Source organism: Podarcis raffonei, chromosome 11 (genome assembly GCF_027172205.1).
Source record: "Podarcis raffonei isolate rPodRaf1 chromosome 11, rPodRaf1.pri, whole genome shotgun sequence".
Classification (NCBI taxonomy): domain Eukaryota; kingdom Metazoa; phylum Chordata; class Lepidosauria; order Squamata; family Lacertidae; genus Podarcis; species Podarcis raffonei.
In genome coordinates, this window is record NC_070612.1 from 13015454 (window position 1) to 13036712 (window position 21259).

At 45.9% G+C, this 21259-nt stretch overlaps 1 protein-coding gene across 3 annotated transcripts; it reads left to right on the forward strand.

The window, feature by feature from the left end:
• The first annotated feature begins 1772 nt into the window (after window positions 1-1772).
• POLI (DNA polymerase iota) lies at window positions 1773-19366 on the forward strand. 3 transcript variants are annotated; one of them, XM_053407942.1, is made up of 11 exons: window positions 1773-1974; window positions 3979-4104; window positions 4576-4740; window positions 9235-9387; window positions 9469-9705; window positions 10751-10929; window positions 12451-12542; window positions 13827-13960; window positions 16037-16239; window positions 18419-19255; window positions 19292-19366. In XM_053407942.1, the coding sequence occupies exons 1-10, from the start codon at window positions 1875-1877 to the stop codon at window positions 19223-19225; spliced, it is 2196 nt and encodes a 731-aa protein (XP_053263917.1). In that variant the 5' UTR covers window positions 1773-1874; the 3' UTR covers window positions 19226-19255; window positions 19292-19366. The 3 variants fall into 3 exon arrangements, with proteins under 3 accessions (XP_053263917.1, XP_053263919.1, XP_053263918.1); XM_053407943.1 differs by having other exon boundaries at window positions 1897-1974; window positions 4062-4104; XM_053407944.1 differs by lacking the exons at window positions 16037-16239; window positions 19292-19366 and having other exon boundaries at window positions 1774-1974; window positions 18419-18563.
• The last annotated feature ends 1893 nt before the right edge of the window (window positions 19367-21259 follow it).

A 21259-nucleotide genomic window follows, 5' to 3' on the forward strand; every position in this document is an offset into this window, starting at 1 on the left:
GGGAATAAACATGCAAGACCTCAGGTTGTTTATTATTTGAGCGTAAGGCTTTCTGGTGAGCAAGCAGGTGCCAGCATAAGAAACTGCCTTATACTGAATCAGTCGACGTAGCTCACTGTCTTGCAGTGGTTTTCCAGGGTACCAGGCTGGGGTCAATGCCAGCCCTACGGTGATATGCTAGGGACTGGACCTGGGACCCTTTGCATGCATAGCATAAAATTGTGGAGGTGGAAGGGATACCAAGGGTCATCTAGTCCGACCCCCTGCAATGCAGAAATCTTTTGCCCAACATGGGGCTTGAACCCACGACCCTGACATTAAGAGTCTCATGCCCTACCGACTGAGCTACCAATGCAGATGTGCTCTGCCACTGAGCTACAGCCCTTAACCAATGGGCTCACGGCACACAGGACGAAATTTTTTTGCAAGGCTTGATGCAAAAAGGACACAGAGTGCTTTGAGAAAGCCCCACCCAGCCGGGTCAACCAGTGTGTGACTTCCCTATGCACAGGGTCAGGGAGAAGTGCAAGGCAATTTTAAAAATGAATTATCTCCGCCTGCCAGTGAACTCTGAATTCCCTTCCAAACATACCTTTCTGCATGGCCCTGGTTTATAATTTGGGGAAACAAAATGCAGATTCTTAGAAGCTGTTTGTGGTGACCTCTAGACTCCTCCAGGATTTGCCATCCTGTTTCTAAGCAAAACCCACACAATTTGGCCTACTAAAGGTACTGGAGGCTTCCAGCTCTTTGGTGGAGAGAAAGGGAAGGTGTCTCTGGTATTGGGAATAAAACAGAAGTAGAGGGCACCATCTTCACCCTAAACCATGCTCTGCTTTATGTGATGTGACATTTTCCAGGAGCATTTGCTTGACTGCAGCTGGAGACAGAATACTAGGTTGATCCGGTCTCATCCAGCCTTTTTTTTTAAGTGATTATATAAATGTGCAAAGGCTGAGGTGCCTGATCCACCTTGAGGCCCCATAAACAAGCTCACAACCTGTTACACAAGCTTAATTGGTCTCATGTCTTGCTATCCTAAATACACTTGCCATGAGATTCCTGGTTGGGCTACGATAGATGACTCTCGCGATCCCTTCCAACTCTTTGATTTTATGATTGTATGAGACCCATCACATATATTTAAAGGACTATGTCCCCCCCCCCCGCAAGAATCCTGTTAAGGGTGCTGGTAACTCTCCTTCTCTTGAGGGGCAAACTATAGTTCCCAGGATTCTTTTGAAGTCACCTGCTTCAATTGTGCATTGAATATGCTTTAAATGTTTTGTGTGGACCTGCCCTATAAAGCACCGAAGCTTGATCCTGACTCAAGGCACTTTCGAATTGACACTTGCCCTAATAATCATAAATTAGAATTCCCACGCGACGCCTACTTGATGGGTATTGGATTTGAAACTGCTGATCATATGAAGTTGTCTTGAAATATATTATTGTGTTTTCACGTGTGGACTTGCTTTGTTTGCTGTGAAATCGCTTCGGGATATTTTTTTTTTCCCTGGGAAGCAAGCGGTTCATCCATGGGCGATTATCCATTGTTGCACGCACGCCTTACTCGGAAGTAAAGCAGCGCCATTCCATCCAACGGGACTTCTCTCTCGGGCGTGCAATGTTCTGGCCCTCCGCCTCCCCTGCAGGAATGAAGGGATGCGGGGCAAAGGGAGGACCTTGAACTTTAACCAGATCCGGATTAAGCGATGCTGATCTCAGAGAGACCAGACGCCGGAACGAGGAAGGAAGGAAGGGAGTCTCTTCCCGTAACTCCGCCTTCCCAGCTGGCCGGCCATGCGCAGCGCGCGGGCGCGGGCGAAGGTGGCGCCCGGTTGCCGCGGCCGCGCAGACGCCGCTCGCATCTAATGGAGGGGTCCGGAGACGACGAGGAACCGGATTGGCTTCTGCCGGAGCCCGCCGGCAGCCCTGGGAGAGATCCTCTTGCTGCTGGAGGAAGAGTCCCATGTAAACAGGGGCGAACAGTTGGGGGGCGGGGGTTTGCTGCTTTGCTTCCACTGCGCCATCTACCGAGCTCGGTACAAAGCGGCGTGGGAAGCGAATTCAGAATTCGGACCCGCTCCTCTTTAGTCTGCCGGGGAGCTGGAAAGCTGGCGCCTCTCCCAAGGATATTGGGAGCAGTTGTGGTCGCCTCGCTTCCCAAACGAGACATTGTAGAACTGGGAGCGGTTCAGAAAAGGGCAAAAGAAAAATGATCCGAGGGGATGGAGAGGTCCAGCTGCTTCCCTGGGACTAGATGGGCTCCTGGCCTGATCCTGCAAGGCTCTTCTGATGCCCTCTCAAAAATACAGGGAGTTCATTGCAGAAAGAGAAAGGCATAGCTAGAGGGGAATAAAGCGTGAGAGTGGGGGTGGCGCTGCTAGCCTTCGAGAAAGCAGGCTGAGAACAGTATGAGAGAATGGAATAAGGAATACAGTACTTGATGGTTTACTAACACCAGTGTAATTTTGCACACTTGCAAACTGCTGTGGACAGTCATCGGGGTGTATGCATGGGTGCAAGCTGCTGCTGTGTGCAAGAGATCTGCAGACTGGCGTGCTAATTCTTACTTTATTATTAATTGGATTTTATTGCCCTTCCTCGAAGAGCAGCATTAGAAAAGAGGTGGAGAAGGAAATGTATTGGATCCCTTCTGGGAGCACACACAGAGAGAGGTGCCATTAGGCAGCAGCTCTCATTTTTTTTTTTCTGGGCCACACTTTTAACGATAAGAAATTGCTCATGCCACACTGATTATTTTTTTTAATAAGAAATACATTGGAAAACAAAAGGACCACAACTAGGATTGCCCTCGGTATGACTTGATGCTCTTGCTCTCATTTTTTAAAAGATAACCATCCATAGTCTGCAAATTATATATCTATAGATACAACACTACACTGAAATGTTTAAATGTTTCCTTGTCCTTGAATCTTCCCATCACACCTGTCATCCTCTCCTGCCACACCCTTTGAGAACCACTGCTATAAGGTGGGGAAAGCAGTAAGCTTTCCCCCAAATCTGGTTGGGGCAAAGGAGGGAGTAACCTACTTCTCACAATATTACCATTGAGGAAGGCATTTGCCCCATCAATGTGTCTTGGCTAGGGATGGAGGAAGATGTTACCTCCTCGGCATCCTTTCTCTCTTTCTCTTGAACTTTGGACCCCACTTTGGGTGCCCCGCCCCATGCAAAGATGGTGCTGTGCTTTTATGAGAATCGGTGTGCATGTTGCAGGTTACAAAGATGGCAAGTAAGGGTCAATGGTGCTGTATCCTCTGTGAGATGCAAGGAGGAGACCCCTTGACCTCAGCCCAGTATTCCTGAAGGTGCGTCTCCACCCTCCACTCAGCCTGAACACTGAGGTCCAGTTCCGAGAGCCTTCTGGCAGTTCCCTCCCTGCGAGAAGTGAGGTGACAGGGAACCAGGCAGAGGGCCTTCTCAGTAGTGGCACCCACCTTATGGAATGCCCTCCCAGCAGATGTCAAGGAAATAAACAACTACCTGACTTTTAGAAGACATCTGAAGGCAGCCCTGTTTAGGGAAGTTTTTAACGTCTGATGTTTTATTGTGTTTTTAATATCCTGTTGAAAGCTGCCCAGAGTGACTGAGGAGGCCCAGCCAGATGGGTGGGGTATAAGTTGTTGTTGTTGTTGTTGTTAACAAGTTTGCTTGAATCTGAATGTCTGTGAATTCTTTGCATCATGGATTAACACTTTTCCTCCTTGCTGCTCCCTTAAAACAGCAGCTTGAGGCCCCAAAATTTAGCCGGAAGATGTTCTTGTCCCTATAGTAAGAGAAGCTTCCTTTCCAAATATCTGTTGCTTAGAAGGCTGTTGTTAGAATTGCAGGAGCAGGGCCAATAGAACACCGGTAACTGTAGTTACAGCTGCTAAAATGTTAACATGCTTTAGCACTTGGTGGCGAAAACATGAAAAATGAATTAATCTCTGTTTTGACCTTTCACTGCAGCTTGCCATGGCAAAGTGGCATCAGCGGGAAGCTCTCAGCACAGAATCATTGTGCACCTTGACCTGGATTGTTTTTATGCGCAGGTGGAAATGATCTGCAATCCTGAATTAAGAAGCAAACCTTTAGGTAATCTCATAGTTGACTGCTCTTCTGTGTGCACATTGAAAATCAGGGTATGCCTGCATTTTTCATTTTCCCCAAGAAATTATTACCTGTAACTCTGCTCTGATGGAAACCCAAATAAATATTTTGTTTTTCTTAAATGTTTCCAATGAACCGACTTTTAATATATTTGTGTTTTAGCTTCTCAAAATATGTCAAAGGTTGTGCAGTTAAGCTTCCATTTGCCAAAAATGCAGTCCTTGACTACAATCTCAAGAGTGAGTGCCTAAGGTTGCACTTGCTAGGGAATAAGACCCGCTGAACACAGTGCAACTTGCTTCTGCTTAACTATGCATTGATTTGTGTTGGATATTAATCTTGGAAATTAAAAAAAGGAGAAAATCAGTACTGTGCGAGTTACTGAAATATACTTTGGTATGTTGAAAACTCCAAACGGATTGTTCATTTCAGCTGCTTCATTTCTGCCTCTTCCAGGTGTGCAACAGAAATACCTGATGGTCACCTGCAATTATGAAGCCAGGAATGCTGGAGTCAAGAAGTGCATGTCTGTGAAAGAAGCCAAAGAAAAGTGTCCAGAACTGGTGCTGGTTAATGGAGAGGATCTGACAAAATACCGGGAAATGTCTTATAAGTTTACAGGTATCATCACCTTGACAGTTTTTTTTTAATTTTTATTGATACAGCAAGGAAAAAGAAAAAACACAAATACCAAATGACACACAGGAATAACCATAGACACATAATTTTCTTAACAAACAATAAAACATATATTGGTCTTAACACTAAAGACCCAACCTCCGTCTGTTCCATATTTCGATTTCATATTATTGCCAACACAGACTTTTATCATAATTAAACTTTTTCTTAATATATCTAATTTCTTATATCTACCTTGCAACTATTACTGAAGTTCCTCAAATGCTGCAACAGAATTTAAACTACTATATTTATTTTTCAAATATTCTTTGAAAACCTCCCATTTTGAAACAAGTTCCTGTTTTGATTTATTCTTTATTTTTTCTGATAGATCGTCTAATTTGGCGTATTCTGTCAGCTTTTGGATCCAATCTTGTATAGAGGGGATTTCATTACTCTTCCATTTTGCCGCGATCAGAACTCTTGCTGCCGCCGTCGCATATAAAAAGATTTTTAACAATGTGGAATTGGCAAACTTTGTCCTAACTTTCTAGGTTTGGATTTATATCCTTCCCTATTCCAGTGGTTCAGCCATGAGTACAGAACTCACCTCTATGACCTGGGGAAGGGACTATATCCAATTAGGAGAGTACATTTCCAAGCACAATTCAAAGTGTTGGTGCTGACCTTTTAAGCCCTAAAAACAGCCTCGGCCCAGTATATCTGAAGGAGCATATCCAGCTCCATCGTTCAGCAAGGACACTGAGGTCCAACCCCGAGGGTCTTCTGGCAATTCCCTCCCTGTGAGAAGTGAGGTTACAGTAAGTTTACCAGATTTTTTTCAATGAATCCGGGCATACTTTTCAACTTTAATGGATTTTGTATGGGGACTGATTTGTAAATCCGGGGACTGTCCCCAGGAAATGGGGACGTCTGGTAACCTTAGGTTACAGGGAACCAGGCGGAGGGCCTTCTCAGTGGTGGTGCCTGCCCTGTGGAACACCCTCCCATCCGATGTCAAGGAAATAAACAACTATCTGACTTTTAGAAGACATCTGAAGGCAGCCCTGTTTTGGGAAGTTTTTAATGTTTGATGTTTTGTTGTGCTTTTATTCTGTTGGGAGCCACCCAGAGTGGCTGGGGAAACCCAGCAAGATGGGCGGGGTGTAAATAATAATAATAATAATAATAATAATAATAATAATAATAATAATAATATAATATAATATTACTGCGGGAGGCAGTGGAAGACAGGAGTGCCTGGTGTGCTCTGGTCCATGGGGTCACGAAGAGTCGGACACAACTAAACGACTAATCAACAACAATAATAATGCACTCTACCTGCAGAAGGTCCCAGGCTCAGTATTTGGCCTCTACAGTTAAAAAGATCCGATAGTAAGTGATGTAAAATGTTCTCTTCCTGAGACCCTGAAGAGCCACTCCCAATCAAAGTAGAAAATACTGGGCCATAAGGGCAAATAATCTGAGCTGTCATAGGATAGCTTCATAGCTTCCTTTTATAGGACCCCTGCAGACTAGGTTTCTATTGCAGGTTTATTTTGTAACATGTTCTGGACACAAGGTTGGGTTAGTGGTGGATTTCCTCGTTGCTAGTTGCTCTGAAATGCTTCCCCTGACACTGCCATGTTATTGTTGTCCAGAGGGGCTAAAGCACAGCAAGAAAAATAAACCAGAAGATTTGTGCATAGTATGACAGATTGAGTAATTTCACTAGGAAATAATAATAATAATGATAATAATAATAATAATAATAATATATTTTTATTTTTTTAAAAAAAATTTTATTTATACCCCGCCCACTCTGGGCAGCTTCCAAAAAAATTACTAAAATACTGTAATACATCAAACATTAAAAGCTTCCCTAAAGAGGGCTGCCTTCAGATGTCTTCTAACCGTCTGGTAGTTGTTGTTCTCTGGCCCTCTGCCTGGTTCCCTGTAACTTGGCTTCTCGCAGCGAGGGAACCGCCAGAAGGCCCTCGGAGCTGGACCTCAGTGTCCGGGCAGAACGATGGGGGTGGAGACGCTCCTTCAGATATACTTGAATATTGTGAAATGTGTAGCAATTGGAAATGAAGCAGTGTGACGGCCCCAAAACCTTTGCAGGTGCAAACAGTATTGAGAGCAAGGTGGTAAGGAGATGTGAAGCCCACTAGGCAAGAGCAGATAAGGAAAGGATGCGAGCTCTGAAGGGGCTTCAGGAGTCATGCACAAGCAGGGAAAAGATGAGATGCAAAGGCTTCAGCTTGTGTCTCACACCTCCAGAACTTCCCCTCTTCCTCCTCCTACTTTTGTTGTAATGTGTGGACATTGGTTGGGGACCTCGGGACTTGAGGAATCTTCCCAAGGTCTTGTCGTGGTGATGTCATAAAGTTGCCTTGTGATGTGTGCATATCCTGGAAGCTGACGCATCCCTCATCGACAGCTTACTCCCTTGAAATATGAAGTTGGAGTAATAAAGGGCCTGAAACTTAACAAAACTTTCTCTTTTATTGCATTTAAAGTATTTCTTGCTGTCTCTTCATGGCTGAAGCAGTCCCAGAGTGCATTGAAATCAATGCACAGTGAAAACAGGTTGGGTAGAGGGAGGTAGGGTAATAATAATAATAATAATAATAACAACAACAACAACAACAACAATAACAATAATAATAAATAATTTTATTTATACCCGACCAGAGCCGGGCTCAGGGCAGCTAACACCAGTAAAATTACAGTAAAAACATAATGGGGGGGGGAACCCAATTTAAAATACAGGTTAAAATACTATTTAAAATGCAGCCTTATTTTAAAAGTAGCCCATAGATCAAAAACATAAGGGGAGGGAAAAATAAGGGTAAGACTGAATCCAAACCAAAGGCCAGGTGGAACAGCTCTGTCTTGCAAGCCCTGCGGAAAGTTGTCAAGCCCCGCAGGGCCCTAGTCTCTTGTGACAGAGCGTTCCACCAAGTTGGGGCCAGTACTGAAAAGGCCCTGGCCCTAGTTGAGACCAATCTAACTAACTTGCGACCTGGGACCTCCAAAATGTTGTCATTTGTGGAATAACATACAACCTGCAGAATCATGGCAGCGATCCTCTCCTCAAAGCCTGGGGAAATAAGTCGCAGCTCAATCCTGCCCATGTCTACTCAGAAGTAATGCAGTGGGGCTTGCTCCCCAGCAAGTGGGGTTGGGATTAGGGCCTGAGCATTCAGCTGCCACCAAAATCTTGTTCATTTCAATCAGCCTTGCAAAGGAGATTTTTATTGCGTTGGCTTTGGACTTGAAAGCTGTGGGTGGAAGTGCCAACTCTATCAACTCCCCCAGGTCTTCTTAAGCAAGATGCATTGTCTCACTGTTGCTTCCAGTCTAAAGTGCTCCATATACCGTATTGACCCGAATATAAGCCGCACCCGCAAATAAGCCACACCTTTAAAATTTAAGGGGGAAAAAGAAAAAAAAGACAGCACATGAATATAAGCCGCTCCCTTAAATTTTGAAGGCATTCACACCCGTTCCGTTTTGCCGTATGTCTGTTTCAGCAGCGATATCGTAAAAGCCAGTTTTTGTAAGGTTGTGAATTTAAGCCACACTTTAACTTTTCATGGTCGGAATTTGGGGTGGGGGAGTGTGGCTTATATTCAGGTCAATACAGTAACATGGTTTTTGCGAGAATGGGCAGAATGAAAAATAAATAGAAGAATAATTATTTTATTAGAAAAATAATTTTGATCTGGATTGATGAGGTATGGTAGACATTATGGTGGGCTGGCCTTCCGACTTTCCTTACATCAACGGAGCAATGCATTCCTGTGTTTATGTTTAGCTTCCAACCCAGGCTGCTGTCTGTGGGGACCCCGAGCTGAAAAGTGCATCCTTCAGGTCTGGACTTGGACCCATCTGCCTCTATTCTTGTTCAGTCAAAGAGAAGGTTGATTAAGTGTTCCTCAAATGAGCAGTTCAGAAATATTAGACAACCTTGTCAAAAAGTGTCAGGCCTAGGCTATGGGCATCAGTCTGTGATCAGCCTTGGATTTTTCTATTAAGGAGGTATTAATTTTCTTCTTCTCCCTGTAAGGTAAAGGTAAAGGACCCCTGGACAGTTAAGTCCAGTCAAAGGCGACTATGGGGTTGCAGCGCTCATCTCGCTTTCAGGCCAAAGGAGCCAGCATTTGTCCACAGACAGTTTTCTGGGTCATGTGGCCAGCAGGACTAAACTGCTTCTGGCGCAACGGGACACCATGACGAATGCCAGAGTGCACAGAAACGCCATTTACCTTCCCGCCACTGTGGTCCCTATTTATCTACTTGCACTGACATGCTTTCGAACTGCTAGGTTGGCAGGAGCTGGAACAGAGCAACAGGAGCTCACCCCGTCACGGAGATTCGAACCGCCAACCTTCCGATCAGCAAGCTCAAGAGGCTCAGTGGTTTAGCCACCTGCATCTCCCTGTAAACCCTCCACTAACTCAGTTAAACATTTGGTTGCTTTGTTTACAGCACTCTTGGAAGAATTTACTCCCCTGGTGGAAAGGCTTGGATTGGATGAAAATTTTGTAGACATCACTGAGATGGTCGAAAAAAGGCTGGGACAATGGAAAAAAGATGCCTTTTCTCAAATCTCTCTCTCAGGCCATGTGTATAACAATCAGAGTAAGTACCTCGCCCTTCCTAAGTGAGGTTGCTTGGCCTGTTAGATGCACCTCTTCATAACTCTTTCTGTTTGCTTCTCAGCTGTCGATTTACATGATCCAGTGCACATACGATTGGCTGTGGGGTCTCAGGTGGCAGCGGAGTTGAGAGCAGCCATGCACAGCAGGCTAGGCCTCACAGGCTGTGCAGGAGTGGCAACTAACAAATTACTCTCCAAGTTGGTGTCCGGGACCTTTAAACCAAACCAGCAAACTGTTCTGTTGCCAGAGGGTCGGCAGGACCTCATGAACAGCCTTGACAACGTCATGAAAGTGCCTGGTAAGATGGGGAGGGGGAGATTCCTCTGCTCCAGTTAAATGTGCACTCACCTGTATAGGTTAGGTTTAAGAGGAGGGGGATTGGGGAAGAGGTTTCTTCTTTTGAATGGGTGGCGGGAAAAGAGAAATTCTACCTTGGTTTATTCTGTACACACATTGTTTGTTTGTTTTTGTGTATAATTTTTATTAAATTTTCAGTTTTACAATTTAAAATATTCATTTAAACAACCTCAAAATGTCAGTGACTCCTCTTCTTCTCTTGCCATGGTTCATTTTTCATATCATAAATCCCTGCATATTTTACATAAACAAAACCGTTCACTATTCCATTATTACATCCATCAAAACATATTTACACTGTTGAGTTTATCATAATGCTGTCAACGTTTTCAAGTATATATTCCCCCCATATATTCAATAAACATTTTCCTATCTTCTTTAAACGTATGTTCTTCTTGTTCTCTTATTCTATATGTTAGGTCCGCAAGCTGCGTGTATTCCATCAGTTTAAGTTGCCATTCTTCTTTAATTGGGACCTTGCTTGCTTTCCATTCTGGGGCTAACAAAGCATGGGCTGCAGTCGTGGCATACATAAATAACTTCTTTGGACAGCTGGGAATTTCAATCTGAATTATCTCGAACAAAAAGGACTCTGGTTTTGTTTTGTTTTGTTTTGTTGGAAAAGCACTTTTAAACTTTTTTTTATTCATTATGAATTATTTCCCAATACTCTTTTACCCTTTTACAGGTCCTATTCTATACATACATTGTTACCTTTCTTAGTGGCTGAATACCTATCAATCTGGAAGCAAAAAAGGCCGTTCAGAAATAAGGGACCAGTTTTTACATACTAAGGGGACTTCCTGGGTTTGCTTTCAAATAAATAAATATGCTTGTGGGCATGCCTGAAGCCTCCTGCTGTCTTTGAATTGAGGACTTCCTAGTTCGAGGCCAGCATTCCATTCCATTTCATGCTAGTATACTGAGAAATTTGCACTCCCCTGTTTGCTCCAGTGCTTGTAGAGTGAACTATTTCTCTTTTGCAGGTATCGGCTATAAAACAGCAAAGCGCCTTGCGACGCTGGGAATCACCACGGTGCGTGACCTTCAGACGTGCCCGACTGCAATCCTAGAGAGAGAGCTGGGATCTTCAGTTGCCCAACATATCCAGAAGCTCAGCTGGGGAGAAGATGATTCCCCAGTCAACCCATCAGGGCTCCCTCAGGTATAGAGGAAAACACAGATGCTCAAGGTCTTCCCAAGAGCCAGTGTGGTGTAGTGGTTAAGAGCGGTAGACTTGTAATCTGGGGAACCGGGTTCGCGTCTCCGCTCCTCCACATGCAGCTGCTGGGTGACCTTGGGCTAGTCACACTTCTCTGAAGTCTCTCAGCCGCACTCACCTCACAGAGTGTTTGTTGTGGGGGAGGAAGGGAAAGGAGAATGTTAGCCCTTTGAGACTCCTTCAGGTAGTGATAAAGCAGGATATCAAATCCAAACTCCTCCTCCTCTTCTTCCTCCTCCTCCTCTTCTTCTTCTTCTTCTTCTTCTTCTTCTTCTTCTTCTTCTTCTTCTTCTTCTCTGCCTCCGTTCTCAACATTCTGCCATGCCCTAGTCACTGGGGGCAGAGAACACTTTCTCAGCCCAGGTCCCACATTCCCTCACGGCAGACAAAGGCCAGAGGCAAAGATGGGCAGAGCAATGGATGCAAATCTAGATTCTGTGTCATAGGTTCTATTCCAGCCACACACACACCAGCTGTTTCAATGCAGACCTACCTCTCCCCAAGAGGCATTAAAAGGTACCCCTGACCATTAGGTACAGTCACGGACAACTCTGGGGTTGCGGCGCTCACCTCGCTTTATTGGCTGAGGGAGTCAGCATACAGCTTCCGGGTCATGTGGCCAGCATGACTAAGCCGCTTCTGGCGAACCAGAGCAGCGCACAGAAACGCCATTTACCTTCCCGCCGGAGTGGTACCTATTGATCTACTTGCACTTTGACGTGCTTTCGAACTGCTAGGTGGGCAGGAGCAGGGACCGAACAACGGGAGCTCACCCCGTCGTGGGGATTCGAACTGCCGACCTTCTGATTGTCAAGTCCTAGTCTCTGTGGTTTAACCCACAGTGCCACCCACGTCCCCAAGAGGCATTATCACAGATTAAATAATTTCCATCCCAGCAAAAGCTTTGAAATGGACATTGATGTTGAGGGTTGTGGCCCAAGAAGAGTCCTGAGGCCCAGACAGAGATATCTGGAGAGAGTGAATCTCCCCACCTCCCTGCCTGAGTTTTCTTGTTTTTGGGATCTGTCTGTCTCAAGAGACAATAGAGTGTGCCATCGGGGGTGAAGTCAAACCATTGCGTTAGCAGCAACAAAATGACCTCCTCAGGGCACAAGTCTGGGCAGTGTGTCTGGAGGTCCTGGGCTGTCCAGATGACAATACCCCCCTCTCGGCCTCACTGATGTGCTCCAAAGGAAAGCAGAGCAATACATTTGGTACTAGCTTGGCTGTGATTCATCAGAAGTTTGACTTACCGTATTTGGTTTCCCCAAACGCAGTATTTCAAAGGTGATTTCACATCATGCAAAATCTTAAAGAACAAAGACAGTTGGGTGAAAAATCAGCCCATGCAGAATTTACAGATCCATGGTTTTCTCCAGTTAAGACCTTCATATTTTTCCCCCGCCCCATTTGTTGTTTCTGTGGTTTTAACAATTACCGTAATTTTTTTTTAATGTTCTGCAGTCTCTCAGCGATGAAGACTCCTTTAGAAAGTGCTCTTCCGAAGCCGAAGTGAAAAAGAAAATTGAAGAGCTGCTCACTAGTCTTCTGGACAGGTGAACTTACTATGGAGTATCTTATCAGAAGAGATGCGCCTGGGCATAAAGCTGAAATATCTCTTATCAAATATGTATTTTTGACTTGGCTACCATCATGCATGTGTGTGTCATTTCTCCTGCCAATGGTTATTGCATTCAAATCAAGCAGGACTGGGGACCTGCAAGCACAGGGCCTAAATGCCACCACTCCAAGCCTCTCTCTGTCTGGGCCTCTTGCCCAGGCCAGGCTTCCTCTCCCTAGGTCTTGCCTCTCAACAGCTCCTCGAATGCTGTTGCCTGGCTGGAACTTCTTACAAAACTTCTCGCAATCCTACTAGCGTAATCTGTTCATCACAGTTACTTTTCAGATAGTTCATATATTTACTCCAGTCTTCGAAGAATCTCTGATCCCGCAGGTTTCGAATCCTTCCTGTTAATTTATCTAATTCTGCATAGTCCATCAACTTCATCCTCCATTCTTCTTTCGTTGGTAGTTCTTCTTCCTTCCATTTTTGTGCCAATAGTATTCTTGCTGCTGTCGTTGCATGTAAAAACAGCTTACAATCCTGTCTGTTAATATCATCTCCAACAATGCCAAGTAAAAATGCTTCTGGTTTCTTAATAAATGTATATTTCGACATCTTTTTCATCTCATCATATATCATTTCCCAGAAGTTTTTCACTCCAGAACAGGTTTCCTAGGGGCAAAGGAGCTACAGGAGGAAAAGGAGATTGGCAAAAGTCATCCCACCCTCTCTTTCTGCCAGCAGGAGCCGCTCACAAGATCAGGCTTCCTCATAAATTCGGCCCTCCAGATGTTTTGAGATGACAATTCCCATCATCCCTGACCACTGGTCCTGCTAGCTAGGGATCATGAGAGTTGTTGGCCAAAAACATCTGGAGGGCCGAGGTTGAAGAAGCCTTCCCAAGATGCTCCTGCCAGTAGAACCTGAATTTGAATCTCAGCCATAATCCAAAGCACATTGTTTAGTAGTGTTGATAAAGTCTTGCTTTCTCTCCTTTGGCTAACGAAGCTTCCCCAACCCTGACACACACACACACACACACACACACACAGGCAGTTTGTGACCCCCAGCAAATTACCTCCCAAGACAATGTGGCCCTTGATGGGGTGGAGATGTCACCCACTTATCCACGTAGCTGAAGCGCTTGGAATATTCCTGCAGTGCTGTAAAAATGCTTGATAGGGTTTAGTTTTCTTGAGCCAGGCGATGTTTGGGAAATGGTGGACATGTCAACCTCTGTCTGCTTCATGTTTGTTTGTTTGTTCCTTTTGGTTAGGTTATACAAGGATGGAAGAAAGCCACATACCATAAGATTAACAATCCGACAGTTTTCCCCTACCAATAAATGGTTTAATCGGGAGAGCCGCCAGTGCCCCATTCCATCGCATGTGGTCCAGAGGATCGGAACAGGTAACTTGCCTTTGGGGGGGGACTTCTCCTTCAAGATGCGTCTTGTGCCACCATTGCATGCTTTTCAATGATTGGTCAAGATACACTCCTTGGAGCTTTGGTTGAGTTGAGCGCCTTTCCTCCTTGCTGCGTTGCTTTTCTGTTCTGTCTGGTTTTGTTTTGTTACCAGTTGGTTTTGTGGCTTTGTTTTCTGATGTTTATTATGATTTTGTGCTTGCTGCAGTTGCGAGATTTTTGTATCCTGACCTGGGACTGTTCCGTTAAGGCTTTTAAGTGCAAATAACCAATCTGAAGAATTGTGTCCAACGAAATTGTACTTTGAGTAGACTCATTAAAATTAATGGAGCTAGGTTAGTTGGGCCCATTAATTTATATGGGTCTTCTGTGAGTAGCGCAAACACTGGGTACATTTCTAAACAACCGAGGTGCAGAGGCTCATCACACTAGCCATAGCAATTCCTCCAAGGAGAGCAGAAAACTGCTTGCATCTTGATCCGTTACATAATGCCTCCCCCCCCACACACACACAGGCACCAGCACATAGCACAATACCCTGTTTACCAGTATTAGCTGACAGTGAGCTGGAAAATGATGGTGTAGTGGTTCACATGTTGGCCTTGCGCTGGGGAGAGCAGTGTACATGACCCAGGTCAGCATTCATTTTGCATTTCATTCTAATCAAGCACTATTATGCAATGTAGTGTGGTCATTTAAACCACTTGAGGAACCCTAACTAAGGAGAAAAGCATCCAGTCTCCCTACAGCAAAGAGCAGCAATTACCTAGGCATGACAGACAATGTGTTAGGGTTGCAGTCATGATGTTTATTTGGGAGTAAGTTCAGTATATTCTTGGGGGGCACAGCTTCTTCATCCCAGGCCTACAGGTAGCAACCATTTCTTATCCACCTTGTCTCTTTGTTCCTAGCACCCCTCACTCCCTCTGTCATAACATACAGACTCTCCTGGCTATAAGGACTGGGAAGTATCTTCAGAGTCCCCTCTGAGCCAGCGTGGTATAGTGGTTAAGAGCAGTTGACTCGTAATCTGGTGAACCGGGTTTGATTCCCCGCTCCTCCACATGCAGCTGCTGGGTGACCTTGGGCCAGTCACACTTCTCTGAAGTCTCTCAGCCTCACTCATCTCACAGAGTGTTTGTTGTGGGGGAGGAAGAGAAAGGAGATTGTTAGCCGCTTTGAGACTCCTTCGGGTAGTGATAAAGCGGGATATCAAATCCAAACTCCTCTTCTTCTTCTGAGTCTTTCCTTGCCTCAGTGGCCTGTCTCTTCTCCTTAATCCTCCCTTCCTTGCTCCTCTCTCTCAGCTCTTTGCACTAGAGATGACAAAGCATCCCTCTGCCCGTCCCCAAAAGAGATCAGGCCTTCAAGTGTCTGACGTCACTCCTTGCAAAGGCCCAAGGTCTTTGCAAATCTGCTGTACAATTATTTTGGGGGAAAGCCTGATGCTTCCTGCTCCAAGGTGCCCTCCTCAATTTACTTTGGGGGCAGGGGTAAGGCAGAGATAGCTTTAGGTTCTCCCAGTTGCCACTGAGTATACTCTCTTCTGGTGACTAGCAGTGTCCACAAAAACATCTGCCTATCCCTTTCCCTACTGAACACCCACCCACCTATCAGTTGCCTTGCATCCAGGCTCCCTATATATTGTTTTCAATTTTTTGTTTCTCTGCATCCTGGGCTTCAGACCACCCTTGTATCCCACCCAAGCAAACAACTTTCCCTTCCTTCATAGAAACGTGGAACTGAGCATTGGGTGCCAGCGCGCCAGCTCTGGCAACGGGTATTGGAGGCATCAATGTTACAAGTACCATACTGTATAAATCGGCATTAGCCAATCTGGTGACCTCCAGATGTTGTTGGATGACCACTCTCACGGTCCCTGACCATTTGTTATACTGGCCGGGGGTGGTGAGAGTTGGGGGTCCCGACATCCAGAGGGTGCCATGCCATCTCCCCCGGTATAGATGATCTTTACTGGAATTCTGGTGCAGATCTTGTTCGGCACTGTAAACCGTGTGTAACTTCAGGGTGGGTTTCTCCTGCTTCAATGTTCACATCCAGGTGACTCCAAAGTCAAGACACACCTGGTTGCTCTCCTGATGAAACTGTTTCATAAGATGATAAACGTGCAAGTTCCGTTTCATCTGACGCTTCTGAACGTCTGCTTCTCCAGCCTCAAGGCCCCTCCTGCTTCCGCCAAGCAGACTATTGGGTTTTATTTAACTCGTTCACCGCCCTCTTCCAGCTGCAGCAAAGTCATTCATGTAAGTTCAGAACTGTATTTCTTTTTTGTAAATATATACATATAGAGAGAGATGTTGCCTGCCATTGTCCCAAAGAAATGTTTACTTAAATTCACCAAAAAAGAGCTGAGCTCCTCACCTATACTTTGTGGACAAGAATCTCATCCAGTACACCAGCTTAGCCTGTTGGTATTAGATGTGTCGCCACCACAAATACAGTATAGGTCAGCAGTGGCCAACCTGGTGCCCACTGGATTACAACTTCACAATCCCCTGACCATTGGCCATGCTGGCTGGGACTGATGGCAGTTGAATCCAACAGCATATGGAGGGTACCCGGTTGGCTAACCCTGGTATAGATGGTCCCTATCAGAATTCTGGCACAGATCTCAACAGCAGTTTGCTTGTTTTTATAAATGAGTAATGTATGTGTAGAGCAGGCAGACCAGTGAAAATATTTCTGGACTTGCTCGCAAGAGTACCGTTCAAGGAGCAATTAGAAGAGATTGACAGTCAACTGAATGATGCTTGCTGGGTATCTCAGTCTACCTTTGCCAAGCTAATGCTGTCTGCTGATGTTTTGGACTACGACTCCCATCAGCCCTAGCTAGTGTTATGGACTGGTTGGATGCAGAGGAATGGTGGGAGGAACTGGCTGGGGAGCCAGCAACAGGGCTCAGTGAGTTGGGACAGTCTGTGGCAGAGAGAAGTCAAGAATGAGAGGCAGAAGCTGAAGCAGGAGAGTGGAAGGAGGGAGGTCAAGAGGCAGAGGTGAGTCAGGCTGGCGAAGTTATAGGTGTCTCCCCCCCTCCCTGATGTGATAAGCTCCCCTCCCCCCGACTGTCAGGCTTTGGGAACTCGGCTCCCCACCCCTTAGGCTGTAGATAAGCAGGACAAAATGAAAGGAGTCTGTTACCATTTAAAAAGTTTTTAATGATCACAGCAAAAGAACAAAACATTGATTCTTGGAATGAAAGCGCTCCCAATTCAGGTTTCCACCCACTTCCCTCCTAGTCACTTCCGCGCCCTTTAATCTGATCTCGCAGCCACCTTGCTTTTTGTGTAGCCACCTTACGTGGCCTTGGGCTGATAGGCTGGACACTTCCCAGTGAGAGAGAGTCTATCAGCTTCTTCTCCTAGCTGTCCCCCACTCAGTTCTGCCCAGCTGTTGTCTTCCAAACTATGTCCCTCTGTAAATCACTGTTCCAAATGTATACTGCTCCACTGCTCCTGGGCAGCTTCAGGATCCTGGTCAGGGGGAGGAGGAAGCTCCCACCTTTTCTCATCAGAGCAGTACTCCTCAGTACTCTGACACTGACTTGCAGAACCAGGAGAGGTATGAAACGGGAGGAGCAAATACAGACCGCTCGCAGGCGCAGTCTCTGATTGCTTGCAAGAAGCCCTGGAGAGGGGGAGGTGGGGAGCTTTAGTCATGGCAACTTATTTCATGGATTAGGTCCTACTACAGGGCATGAGCTGCTTTGCTCATTAGGCCCGAAACCCAGCCAAGTCTCTTGAGTACAGTGGTGCCCCGCAAGACGAATGCCTCGCAAGACGGAAAACCCGCTAGACGAAAGGGTTTTCCGTTTTGGAGGTGCTTCGCAAAACGAATTTCCTATGGGCTTGCTTCGCAAGACGAAAATGTCTTGCGAGTTCCTGCGGGGTTTCCCCCCCCCCTTTTTCCCAAGCCGCTAAGCCGCTTATCAGCTGATCCGCTAAGCCGCTTAACAGCTGATCCGCTAAGCCGCTTAACAGCTGATCCGCTAAGTCGCTTAACAGCTGATCCGCTAAGCCGCTTATCAGCTGATCCGCTAAGCCGCTTATCAGCTGATCCGCTAAGCCGCTTAACAGCTGATCCGCTAAGCCGCTTAACAGCTGATCCGCTAAGCCGCTTATCAGCTGATCCGCTAAGCCCACTAAGCCGCTAATGGCGCTAATCCGCTAATGGGCTTGCTTCGCAAGACGAAAAAACCGCAAGACGAAGAGACTCGCGGAACGGATTCTTTTTGTCTTGCGAGGCACCACTGTATCATGCTTCGCTAATAAAGAGTTAGCCCCAGCTTTAAACTCTGCTATTTACTGACTAACTCTGCAACAGCCAGGCTGGGGCTGGTGGAAGCTGTAGTCTGAAACATCTGCTCAGAGCACCAGGTTGGCAAATAATGTTCTTGCACAAAAAATTGTGTCATTTGTGTTGCAGGAAACAGAAGGTATGGGTGCAGGACGAATAACTTCAGGAGATAAGCTGGACTGCTGTGAAGCTTCCTCAGAGGTGAGGGGTGCTATAAAAGGTCGACTGGAGTCCCCAGACCTCCTGAAAGATACTGGCCTTCTTGAGTTCCCGCTTCATTTATTTCCTGATGGCATTGACTGCAACGTGTTTAACCAGCTTCCAGCAGACATTAAGGAGGAGATTATTTCTAGCCAAATGAGAGGAGATTCTACAGCATCTCTACAGGAACGAACATTATGGGTCCCGAGGGAAGGAATTCCGGCTAAGGCACAAGACCAAACGAGCCATGCGTCTTTGATTTCTGGAAGCATCCAACAGGACATAAGCTCTTTGGCATGTGGGGGCATGGCATCCACCAATGACAAGCCACCCCTAGCTGTAAACACTTGTACTCACAGCTGCCTTCTAGAGACTGGTGAAAATGCCTCAATTGCTGACGCTACTGTGTGTGTTAAAAGCTCACCCCCAGTTCCGTCTCAGCCTTCATTTCTGCAGCTTTGTATTCCAGAGGGGCAGAAACACCCAGACAAAGAAGCCAGCAATGAAGGTTGGAAAGACGGTTCAAAACTTGTCCTCCCTCCCAATATTGATCCCCAAACCTTTTCCGAGTTGCCTACAGAGATGCAGAAGGAACTGTTGGTGGAGTGGAAGAGCCAGGAGCTTGCCTCCAAGCTGCCGGCTGGCAAAACTCAAAACAGGCTCAAAAGGGAAAAGAAAGGGCTTCCTTCAGCCCCCCACTCAAACAGTTTATTAAGATATTTTAAACCCAAATGATCACCAGATACACTGGGTTATCAGTGCAGTGTTGAAACTAAAGAAAATCACAAGGCTGAATTCTAGGATGGTGCCATTTCTGACAGCAACTGGAGAAGAGGGCTTGTTTTGTTTTGTTTTGTTTTGTTTTAGTGCACCCTCAAGATATCATCCCTGCACATGGTCAACTAGCTCTTGCCTAGCTTTCTCCCCAATGTGCTACTTTGCTACATGATAAGGATTTGCTTCTTTAATATGTTGGGAGTGCTCAGAAAATGCAGCTACCCACATGCTATACTGTAATTGGGAAAGAACCTGACCATGTGATTTTGATGATTTGTGCAGGTGAGCTCTAATCCAAAATCCCTTTTCTCTGAAATGTAAATTGCTTAAAACTCTGGAGAAGAGGTACAAGGAAGGGAAGTGGGGGAGGGGGTTGGATTAAAGGAACACCACCAGGAAATATTGCTCCCCCTACTCTCGCCATCAAGCATATTGTGGTGATGAGGTTTCTGCTGACCTCTGAAAAGACAGGTGAGAATATGGGATGGGCGAGGAAAAGCACATAACAGGAGACATGAGACAACAGACATGAGCAGATGGAAATTGGTGGACCCACATCCTCTGGTAAGGCAGGGAGATTCAGAAAACAGGGTTTTCCATTTCCATCCTCAAAGTGGGAGTAGTTGACACAAACACAACCAGAATTCTTCGTTCATAAACACAATAAAGTGTGTTATTAACCATGGAGTAAGAGTCTGAATTCTTATGACAAACATACAACTTCTTCCCACTTCTGTGTAGAGCAGGTCTAAATACTGTCAGCTTCCTAGAACTAAGCTTGTGTTCCTTAAAGAACTTTGAAGCTGGGAGAAATTTTACAGGTGCACGTGTTCCTATTTTAACATTTATGCTGTAAAGGCACTCCGTGCATGTGTATTTAGGAGGAAGCACCATGGTTTTCAAGGGGGCTTACTCTCAGGTAAGTGTGTGTAGCACAGCTGACTTTGTCAATGCAGCCTTCATGCCAAACAGTCACACAGACCCAAGTAACTCACGCCCATAGTGGTTGTGGTCAATATATGTTGTGTGAATGTATATATGTGTATCCCCAGCATTGAGATCAGGATATAATCTGGGGCTGCTGAGTCTCGCAAGTGAATGAGTATAACTGCCCGCCTCATATCTCTCTCCTAACAAATGTCATCAACCATGCCTGAAGCCAGACTGAAATGGATCCACATTTTCAGTCTCCTCGAAGCATGCCTGAAGTGGGACAACTGCCATGTTCTCAAGCACATTGGCCAAAAGGGACATTTGCCATTGGGCAACAGTTGTCTAACACTTCTGGGTCCAGAGAGGTCCTCCAAGGAAGAGATGCACCACCACCACCACCTCCTTGAAGGCAGATGGTACCTCTCCCTTCTCCAATGAAGCCCTGGCCACTCTCTGGACCCACCCAGTCAGCACCCTACAGCTAGCTATAAGAAGCCAAGGTAGGCATTAGTCAAGGGGGCAGGTGGTCAGCTGCGCTTATCCAAGAAAATTGTCCTCATCCTCAGGCCACAAGAAGATAAAGTGGTCCAGAAGGAGAAGATGGTGCAGTGGGTTCCTCCAGTGTGGACTTGCTCCAACTGTGGCATCCTACTCTGCCTAGATCTGAGTGATTTTGTCCCTAAAGTGCCTTGCAAGGTTGTTACAGCAGACCTCTGAAGGAGTCACAGCAAAGCTCTCTTGGCCAGGTAACAAAAGCCCATTCACCAGTCCAACAACATTTGGAAGATCTCACGCTCCTCACCCCTGCCATAACATGAAGATTCATTTAAGGTGATTAAGGGTAGTTACATGTTTTCTTCCCAGTTCTTAATGCAGAGGGTGGTTGTTCCCAACACATACTACCTGCGAGCTTCCTTGTGTCTGCCCACTTCTGGAGACCCAACTCTGAATGAGATTGATCTTTGCCTGACCCAACATGGCAACTTCTAAATGGTCCACACCGACCCCCACCAAGCGCACTCTCTCTGAGCCTTTACATTAAACCAAACTTCAGTGACA

Excerpts from the sequence above, each read along its gene's own strand:
- POLI (XM_053407942.1), top strand. The coding sequence starts at position 1,875 with ATGGAGGGGTCCGGAGACGACGAGGAACCGGATTGGCTTCTGCCGGAG. Across the intron at positions 1,975-3,978 it reads TGCTGGAGGAAGAGTCCCAT|CTTGCCATGGCAAAGTGGCA; the intron begins GTAAACAGGGGC and ends CTTTCACTGCAG. Across the intron at positions 9,706-10,750 it reads CAACGTCATGAAAGTGCCTG|GTATCGGCTATAAAACAGCA; the intron begins GTAAGATGGGGA and ends TCTCTTTTGCAG.